This window comes from Vigna unguiculata, chromosome 11 (assembly GCF_037176805.1).
Source record: "Vigna unguiculata cultivar grain cowpea cultivar isolate G323 ecotype 2 chromosome 11, ASM3717680v1, whole genome shotgun sequence".
In the NCBI taxonomy this organism is placed as follows: domain Eukaryota; kingdom Viridiplantae; phylum Streptophyta; class Magnoliopsida; order Fabales; family Fabaceae; genus Vigna; species Vigna unguiculata.
The window spans coordinates 7,961,458-7,972,230 of record NC_140802.1 but is presented as its reverse complement, the minus strand read 5'-3'; the positions used below and the strand labels follow the sequence as shown (position 1 = coordinate 7,972,230).

The following is a 10,773-nucleotide window of genomic DNA, read 5'->3' as shown; positions in this document are numbered from 1 at the left end:
ACTTTTCCACACCAAATGTCTTTAGGGTACCTTGCACGAACACCAACCCTAGATGCACACAAAGAGATAATGTCAAAAGAAAACCCAATGGCCGCACCGCGAACACCAAAGGATCGTGCACCAAAATCCTATCTTGGATGCCAAATGTCTAAGAACAATGCTTCTCAAATGTGCTCCCCGAACCCTAAGGGATATGAAGACAAATATGTGAGGCATGTTGGAGGGAACAATCCGCTCAAAGCCTTTTTCATTTTCAAATTTCAACCATCCTTCAATGACAAATTCACTCTCTGTTCTTCCCGTATATGGGACCCACAAAATAGATAAAAAATATTTAAAAATGCCACTTCACTTGTGTCAAATGGACGTATATGGAATTTGCAATGTCAAACAAACTTTTTCGATTCTACTTTAATCGTGGGGCCAACAATTAAATGCATTTGATAAAAGTGAGCCAATTAACTTTGGTGAGAGTTAGCCTTCTTGATTAGTGTTAACCAAAGTAGATATATTAGAAAATGAAATTGAATATGAAAAATGTTTTTTTACACCACTATTTAACTACTATTTGACAATTTTTATAAAAATAAAGTTAACTTTTATAATTTTTTTAAAAAAGAGTGAAAATTAGTGAAAACATTGTGTCAAATAATTGTAAAAAAAATTCTGATATCAAAGTATCATTGTCTAATTGGATATTTCCTTGTAGCTGAATTAAAATTCATTATAAGTGTGGAAGCAAGCTATGACACGAGCTTCATTTTGGTTGAAGCTGAAGTCTAAGGTGCTTTTTTCATGGAATTTTACTTGGTGCATCTCTTGCTATTTTCGTGTTAAGATTGGGTTGTCAATTCTAATAGTTTTCTTTTGTAAATATGTATTTAATCGGGAGTTTAGGAAAGTATAAGATAACAGAGAAATATTTCTTGAATTAAAATTAGTTTTCTTTTAATATTAGCGGATTTTTTGTAAATAATGAAAATTTATAAAAATTACACAAGTGGAAAACTGGGGTTGCAAAATCTATTTCATTAGGGAAAATAAATTGTGCTAGCAAACATAATTCTAATTTTTTTACGTTTCCTAAATCCTACTTTTGGGTTTTACTATTATAATGTAAATATCATTGTAATGAAACTAAAATCGTATTGTTATGCAATTTCAGTTTAGAATAATAATAATAATAATAATAATAATAATAATAATAATAATAATAATAATAATAATAATTTGGGTAAATTTGATAAAGGTGTCGTCTTTTGAACCTGGGACCAAAAGTGGCATCAAAGGATTAACCATTATAACCAGGCTAGACAGATTTTATTAACGAGTAAGGAAGGAAAAGATAAGAAGACTATTTTGATCTCTTATTTTCAATTATTTTCCTTAATATTTAATTTTATTCAAACAATAAATAATAAATACATTTTATTGTAACTTTTTATTTAAATAGAAATAATATTAACAATATTTAGTAAAAAAAAAGAATTAGTGTGATTTAAAAATATCAAAATGAATAGAATTTTAAAAAGACTACAAAAAATATATAAGCGGGGTTGAAAATCCATTTTATTTTAAAAAATTGTACTAGTAAACATAATTCCAGCTTTTTCTTATGTCTTCTAAAATGAACTTTTCAGTTTTACTTTTATTTATTGTCATTATTAATTAATACTATAAATATGGTTAGAATGAAACTAAAATCCTATTTTACTTCACAAATATATTTTTTGAAAACCAGTAATGATGGAAAGATGAATGAAGAAAACTACAATTTGAAGATCATCTATACTTACTTTTATTGTGAAGACACACATTGCATACGATAAATAACACATAGCACACTATATGTGTAGGAAGAAAACAAATCCTACATAAGGTGCTACTTATTCCAAACACAGAAAACAGTATCTAACGTTAACCTAAAACAAACTAAACACTTCCTTTGATAGCATCACTGTATTGAGTTTGAACATCATTGAATCTGTCCCACAGCATGACTCCACCATATTTGGAAGAACCCTTGATGGCAGGAAGAACCTGAGAGATTAAATCATTAGCAGGAATAAACCCACTTCCGGCAGCGGCTGTAGAAGCCGGCACTCCCAAAAACAGTTGCTTCGCCTGGCTCGAGGTCCACTGGTTCCACGAACTGATGAGGCTGTTGGTGTTGCCACTCGAATACTGGCAAGGAGGGTTGTTGTAGAATTGCACCCACACATAGTCAAAGAGACCGGTTTTGATGGCAGAATCCAAGTGGGCATCAGGGATCGGACACTGCGGTGCAGCAGCTAAGAGCAACTGTGAATTATGCCCTTTCAGGGATCTTGCGAGATCATCCCAATGGTTGCCGCTGCCTGCTTCGATGTCGAAATCGACGCCGTCTAATACGGCGTCGCCGAGAGGACGAGAGCTCGACTGCCCGCCGAGAAAGTTGTTCCAGATGTAGTTGGCAACTTGTGTTGCGTCGTCGGCGGAGCTGAGGGAGTAGCTGCCGCTGGCGCCGCCTAGTGAGAGGAGCACTTTGATGCCTCTGCTCTGGCACCCCTTGATCTGGTCGCTGAACACGTTGCAGTTGTTGATAGAGGGGTTGCAGTGGCCGGCGAGGTTCAGTTGCGGGGTCTGGCCGCCGCCGAACGCGGACAAGAATGCTATGTTGACGTATTTGTAGTTGCCGGTGTTGCATGCGTCGGCCAGAGAGCCCTCGTTGCCGTTTTGACCCCAGTAGACGGCAATTCCTCCGGCGTGGGAGGGTTTGAAGAGGGAAATGAAAATGAGCAACAGAGGGAGTAACAAGGGTGAAACTTGTTTGAGGGAAGCCATGTTTGATTTCATGAGTGTGTTTGTGTTGTTTAGTTGAAGAATGTGTGAGGTATTTATAGGTGTTATGTATGGAGAAAAGTTTGGAGAGGAGAGAGTGTGACGTAGTGAGATAGTGGCGTGTCTTGTGGGGAAGAAATTTCTTGCATACGTCTGCGGAAGGAAAAGTAAGAAGCATGGAACTTTCAGCATTCGCAACTTTGTGTTCGAAAGCACACTCCTTTTCACAAACTTGTGGGTAGAGTTTAATCGGGAACGAAACTCATTAAAAGCTAAAACTATTATAGCCACGTTATCACTACTCTATTAAAACAAATTGAAGAAAGAATACAGAGAAAAAAAAAATAGTGAGTTAAAATTAATTTATTTATAAGATAGTGAGTTAAAAAAGTTAATTATAATTTATTATAATTTTTATTTTTAAATTAAGGGTTAAATTACATTTATGGAGAAGTTTCTTTTATATTCTTTTCTCCTTGAAATTCTTAAGGAGAGAAGCATGGAACTTTCAACATTCACTAGTTAGAACTATGCTCTTCTTTAGAAACCTATGTGTAGTGTTTAAGGGGAAAAACCTCATTAAAAGCTAAAAGTTTTATAGCCACAATTATCAATATATTCATTTTGTAAAAACAATTGAAGCAAAAATACAGAGAAAAAATGTATTTGACTCTAGTATAAGTTAAAATTAATTAATTTATAATTAATTTGTAAAATGGTTATATCTAATTTTTTTGTAATTTTATATTTTTAACTTACGGGGTAAATTACATTTATGGAGAAGTTTTATATATATATATATATATATATATATATATATATATATATATATATATATATATATATATACTCTTCTCTCCTAGAAATTCATGGAGAAGCATGGAACTTTCAACCTTCTCTAGTTCGAAATATGCTTTTTTTTTATGAAACATATGGTTAGAGTTTCACGGTGGAAAACCTCATTAAAAGCTAAAACTAGTTGCCACAATTATCACTGTGTTCTTTTTTTTTTTAGAAAAAGTTGAAGAAAAAAAAATACAGAGAAAAAAATGTATTTGACTCTATTATAAGTTAAAATTAATTTATTTACAAGTTAATTTGTAAAAGCGTTATATATGATTTTTTTATAATTTTTTATTTTTACTTGCGGGGTAAATTATATTTATTGAATTTTTTTTTTCTTCTCACCCTAAGAAGAAGTTGTTCATTAAAAATAAATTTTAGTAATCAAAAGTTAATAGTTATAGTGACCAATTTAAATATCAATTTACAAAATAAAAAATTATTAATTATTAAAATAGTCACAATTATGAATAAAAAGTTATAATTAGTCGTTAAATTGTTCGCTAGTTAATTAGAGACTAATTTAGAAACAAATTTCCTTGGTAACAAAAATTTCGGTAGGTAATGTTTAGTGACGAATTTTGTTTGGTAGCTAAAACCTTGGTAGAGCTAAATTTTAGAAACCAAATATATATTTTTTTTGTTCATAATAGTGACTAATTTAGTAACCAATAATTTTTTATTTTGTAAATTGGTATCTAAATTAGTCATTATAGTGACTAACAACTTTTAGTAACTAAAATTTGTTATTAACGAGACATTTTCTTGTAGTGTCTATCCTATATATTCTTAAGGAGAAGTTTATCTAAAAATACCTATATAAGGTAATTTATAAATTTGTTTCACATGGTTCATTTAATGATCTACTTTAATGTATGAGTAACTTTTGACTTTAAGATAATTTTTTTTTTCAATAAAATCTTTATGATAAAATTGTCCCAACATACACTCTAACATGAAGATGTTACTTTTGATTATAAGACAGTCAACATAAAATAAGACGTGGTAACAAACTTGTAATTATTTTACGATGACATTTTTAATATAGTTGTAGTTGTAGAGTTCATATGATGATGATTCATCATATGAATTTTATCTTGCACAAAATGTAGTTGCAACAAACATTTTGTCTTCTTACTTCTTTTATTTTATATTTTTTATATTATATACATTGTCCTATCTTTGTATTTGTCATTGCGGCTCATGTTGCTACCATTACATGTGTCCATTACACATGCATCACCACCCATTTCATGACCATTAGTTGTGTTGTAGAATTTTTGCACCACCTCCCTATTTGATTTGTGTTGCCACCATCAATGCTCTCATTGGACAATTTTCGTCCCAATAGGTTCTCTTGTGTTCTCTATCATTTTTGCTTTGATAATTTTTTTAAATTTAGTTTGCATTGTAAACATATAATGTACTTTGTAAGTAATAAGCATAATTAAATGCAAAAGTCAAATCTTACCATTAGACTAGCCTAAGGATTAGACAAGGTGTTAGACGAGTCTAACAGTAGAAATCAATAGGTGAATAATGCATTAGACAACCAAGTCTCTAGACAACCTATGTCACTATGTTAGATGACTAAGGCATAAGGCAACAAAGGATTAGACCACTTGAGTAAAACACGACCAAGGCATTAGACGACCTAAGACAACTTAAGTCATTATACTACCCAAGTGTTAGACGAACTTCATCCTAAAACATTTATAATACACCTTGATGGTTTGAAAGAGGTTTTTGATCTCTGATTACTCATGGAAATTAACATATTGATTTTATTGTTTGAAACAAAGATTCAATCATATGAACTACAACAAATATTATCATTCTGGAACAGTATTTGAATCAAATGTTCAAATGAAATTAACATTAAGAAATATCTTATGAATGAACTATTTGATTGAATGAAAGATATTATTTCTCTAATGATTCAAATGAAAAATCAAGAAATACAAAGTTTCCTTAACAGAATAATCTATGAACGTCGAAGGGAGCAAAATTCAAAATCAAGTTTGAGCTCAATAACAAAAGGAAAGAAGATATCCTGAAAAGCATTAGCTGATTCAGAATTGAAGTCTTAAAGAAGGATGTTGAAGATTCAAACTGAAGATATCAAATTAAAAGAATTGATCAAGTCATTCCATATTAAGAAGACTGTAATAAAGAGTTGCAATTTAAAGTCTCAACGGCTAATTGAAGCAACATCTATATAATGAAGGTTGAGCCATACAAGAAGAACATGAAAAAAAGAAAAGAAAAGAAAAACAAATTGTTGTGAAATTGTCATATCAATAATATTTTAGATAAATTGGGTTGAAAGCTTGATTGTCATATCGTTGCCTCCAACTATTACAACAAAGTGGATGGTGAAGGACAAGATGAAGTGGAGTTTAAGGGTCATGAAATGGAGGGTAAGGGTGATGAAAAAGTGGATGGTGAGGGACATGATGAAGTGGAGTTTGAGGGTCAAGATGAGGTGGAGGTTGAGAGTAATGAAGTGGAAGTTAGGACTAAATCGACAACATTTAACTAAAATAGGGATTTATTTGAACAAAACACAAATAGTCATAAATAAAATAGTTCACTGATGTGAATAGTATCACCTTGTACACTTTGTCATTATCAATTTAAACGGCATCATGAAGAAAGTCCAAAATTGAACACAATTTAGCAAAATAGAAACCTAATTGAATGCGCAAAAGAAAAAGTGATCAAATTGAATCAAACTAGGGACCAAAATAATATTTAAGCCATACATATAAGCAAATATATACTAGTGCAAAAAGAACTTTCAATAACATAGATTGACAATGTTTAACAAGCTACCATAGTAAAACAATGTACAGGGGCAAAATTGTAATTTATGCGGACTTTTGTATGATGGTTGACATTTTAACCGTTGTTAAAAGTGAAAATGACGAGATTATATAAAGAACCGTTGTTAAAAGTGGGACAAACGAAAAATAATGACAGTTAAATAGAGAATCGTCATTAAAACTATTTTGGGATGGAGAAACGACGATAGTTATATAGAGAAATGTTGTTGAATGTGCAATACTTTCATAAAAAGAGACACACTTTTTTGGCTCGAGTGTTTCTTCTTCTCCTCTCACTTTCATTTTTTCTTTTCATGCACTAATGACGGTTAAATAACAATCATAGTTGTTTTAATCATTGTCATTTTCTGATGGATTTTTAATGATAATAATATCTATGATGATTCCAAAATCTGACATTAAAGATTGTTTTAATTGTCGTATCATTGTGCAGTGTGTATATATATATATATATATATATATATATATATATATATATATATATATATATATATATATATATATATATATATAACTCAAGAGTTTGGGAAGCCTAAAGCAAACTTAAAAAATGAGGCTTTTACTTCAAATTTATTTTTTGATTTTTTTTATGCAAAAGATAAGGTCTTTGAATATGGTTTGATGAAGAAAAGTATCTATAATGTATATCCTTACGAAAATTTATATCATTGATTTTAACATAACATTTTTTACAAATAAATCTCTTAAATTTGTATCAATATTCTTTCATTTGGCTTGAATCATACATATTTTTATCAAGAGTAAAATCAGCATCTAATATCTCAATCTCCTCCTCGTTATTATGGGTTTGAGAATCAAAATTATCCTCGTCACTAACTATTTTTCTCTCTCAATTGGTTTCAGCTATATCTATATTGTTATTATCTTTCATTCAAAGAACACCCACCTCTATTTTCTAATTCAATTTTGTTATATATTTTTATAAATGTATTCATATAATGCAATTAATGTCTCAATTCTTTTCTTCTTTTGAATTTTTAAATAGCCCGATTAAAATTTTCTATTTGACATATCTACATATTTTTATATAAAATAAAAAATTATAATATATAAAACACTACTAAAGATAAGTATATGAAAGAACGAGTTAAAACAATAAAACCTGAGTCAGGTTGTTAGGGAAGTAAACTCGATAGTAGAGTTGTAGTGTTTTGAAGTCTCAGGTATCTTTTTCCTTCTCAAGTCTCAACTCTTTCAAGAACCTGCAGAACTTATTTTAAGATTTATCATTAATAAAAATAATAATAAAAAAGTATTGTTCTTCTCTACTTGATAGTAAATCTTGTTTTTTTCCTAAACTTAAATTATCTTTCACAGAAAACTCAACTTTGAATTATGCTCAAATTAATTTATTATCCACAAAAAAAAAAAAAGACTAAACCTTAATATAATTCATAGTATTGTATAAAAATTTCAGTTCCTCATCAAGATATATAAAAACAAACTATCGAGAAACATATAAATCTAAAAGTACTGAAAAACAAAATTAGGCAAAAAAATACATTTCTAATTCTAATACAAATCCAACAAACAAGAATAAAACCAATAACAACACAAATAGAAAGAAAAAACATATTAGTCTTGTTATTGTGTTTATTCTTGTTTGTTATTGTTTAATATGTTATTGTTTTTATTCTTGTTGAATTAGAAAATACATGAAAATATTGGTGTACATGGGTGACATGTGATTTAAGAAATGTAATTTGCCAAAACCTTAATCCTAAAAAAGACTCTAAAATATAAGAAAGCAATGAGAGACAATAGAAGTCACATATAGATAAAAGAAGAAAATAAAATCGAGAATAATTATAAAAAAATAAAGATAACTAATCATTGTTTTTTTTTTAACCAAAATCATAATTTACTAAAAGGAATTTTAACTCATTAAATATCATTTTTAATATCAATAAAAATTTACAAACACTAATAATATTTTAATTAAATTTTATTCTCACACGTAAACTTATAACTAATTTAATAGAAATATATTACTTATAAAATATTATTTTTGAGGCCTTTTTTCTTAAACAAAAATTTATAATTAATTTAATAGAAATATATTAGTACTAAAAAAATTTGAAAGTCATTTTTCATAAATATAATATTATAATTAATTTAGAAGTGAAAAAGAAAATTGAGACCTTTTTTTTAAGACCTAAAACAAGTGCTTCACTTGTTTTATCTATTCTTGAGCCGGATATATATATATATATATATATATATATATATATATATATATATATATATATATATATATATATATTATAGAAGAACATGCGTAATCATTCTTCTAGATTACATTGTATAAGACAAAAACTAAATAGAGCTAAAAGAGGAAAATTCAATTGATTAATTCTTAACCATTTTTTAGAAGATAAATTAATAAGATAATTCAAATCAATTTGCTCCGATAATGAATTATTAGCTTTTAAAACACAATATACAGTACCCGAGCTAAAAGAAAATCAATATTTTGTTAAATATTTTTTTTATCTAAATTAACATTTTCTTAATTTATATTGAAAGGTTATTCGTCTTTAGCCTTGAATATTGGAGGAAAAATTCACTTTATCATTCTCAAAAATAGTGAATTAAAAGAATAAGTCTTTATGAGAAATTAAAATATATTCAAATCTTAAATTTTATTTTATTTTATTTTGCTTTGTTTGAAGCAGATAGAGTATCTGACTGACTGACCTAACTTTTTATTGAATTTTTGGATTAAAAGAATGATTCCAAAGTAAGCAATTGGCTTATATGTGAAGAAACGTTGAAGAAGGTGAAAGCCATCAATGTTGACATATGTATAACAAATTTTGGCGTAATATGCGGGAAATAGATTGCGTTTTTGGCAGTGTGTAGTTTGTGCCATGTAGCGGAGATTCATTCGATAATCGTGAAACAACGCAAACTCTTAAGACTTCTATTGTTTGTTAGTGTCAACTCTTCTTTGGAGAATCGTCTACTGAAGTCATTAAAGACTTATCCGGACAAATTCTTTCTAAAAGATCAGAAAAATATACGTAAATGATTTTGTTTATTTAATTCTTTATAACTTAAAACTAGTTTAATTTATCTAGTTTTTATTTTATTTTTATTAATTTTTGCGCAAATTAATTTTGTTTAGCAGAATTTCTTTCCTTTTCTTTTTCTAATTTTTTCTTCTTAAGTCATTAAAAGAAGGTTCATTCAAACACATGCTAAGATCCATCGAACAACTATTTTATTAAGAGCATTTTCATTTCACAAGTCATTCTCAGGTTTTAATTTAATATTTGTAAATTTCAACGTGCTATATCACACTTGGTTTTTATAAAATCAGATTATTATTAATGTTTTATTTAATTGTTGGTCTTTATATATATATATATATATATATATATATATATATATATATATATATATATATATATATATGCCAGAAAAATAAGAACTTCTATTCTTATGACTCGGGATTTTTTTTTTAAATTATGAATTTTTTTTTATGTCATATAAGCATAATCTAGTGAAAAGATTATGATTCGTGTATGATATTTGAAATGAAAAATTTGTAATATTCTTAAAAACCTTTTTAGAATATTAAAGTTGGTTATTATTTTGATCAAGAAAAGTGTCAGATAATTCTTAACCAAAAACAAAAAAAAAAATATATTTTTAATCCTACCTTAAAACCTATTTAAGTCAAAAACAATTTGTCTCTTGACCATTGGAGTGACTTTCTTATTTATAATAGGATAATCAGTTACAAATATTGTAGATATACATGATACATAATAATCTTAAAGATAATCCTCGATATCTTCCTAAATCTCAACCACAATATCTCATCAACCAAACTAAATAATAACTAAATAATTACATGTCTTATCTTTACAATCTTATTTTAACAAATCGACCCAGCCTAAAGACCACATACTACATAATATCAATCCTCCTTTGTCCGGCCTTATGACTTCTTCACTACCATATCGGCTTTATGACGATGCAATTCTTCTACCCTTCTTCACCACCATGTCGGCTTTATGAGGATGCACACTTCCTTTCCAACACGTCGGCTTTATGATGATGCAATTCTTTTACACTTCTTCACCACCATATCGGCTTTATGACAATGCACACTTCCTCTCCACCACGTCGACTTTATGACGATGCAATTCTTTTACACTTCTTCACCACCATATCAGCTTTATGTCAATGTACACTTCTTCACCACCATGTCGACTTTATGACGATGCAATTCTTC

The 10,773-nt window shown here is 28.7% G+C and overlaps 1 protein-coding gene across 1 annotated transcript; it reads right to left on the bottom strand.

The window, feature by feature from the left end:
• Nucleotides 1–1,759: 1,759 nt before the first annotated feature.
• On the bottom strand, nucleotides 1,760–2,845 carry LOC114168489 (acidic endochitinase). Its single transcript, XM_028053327.2, has one exon. It carries the CDS (start codon nucleotides 2,833–2,835, stop codon nucleotides 1,933–1,935), a length of 903 nt encoding a protein of 300 aa, XP_027909128.1. The 5' UTR covers nucleotides 2,836–2,845; the 3' UTR covers nucleotides 1,760–1,932.
• Between the last annotated feature and the right edge of the window lie 7,928 nt (nucleotides 2,846–10,773).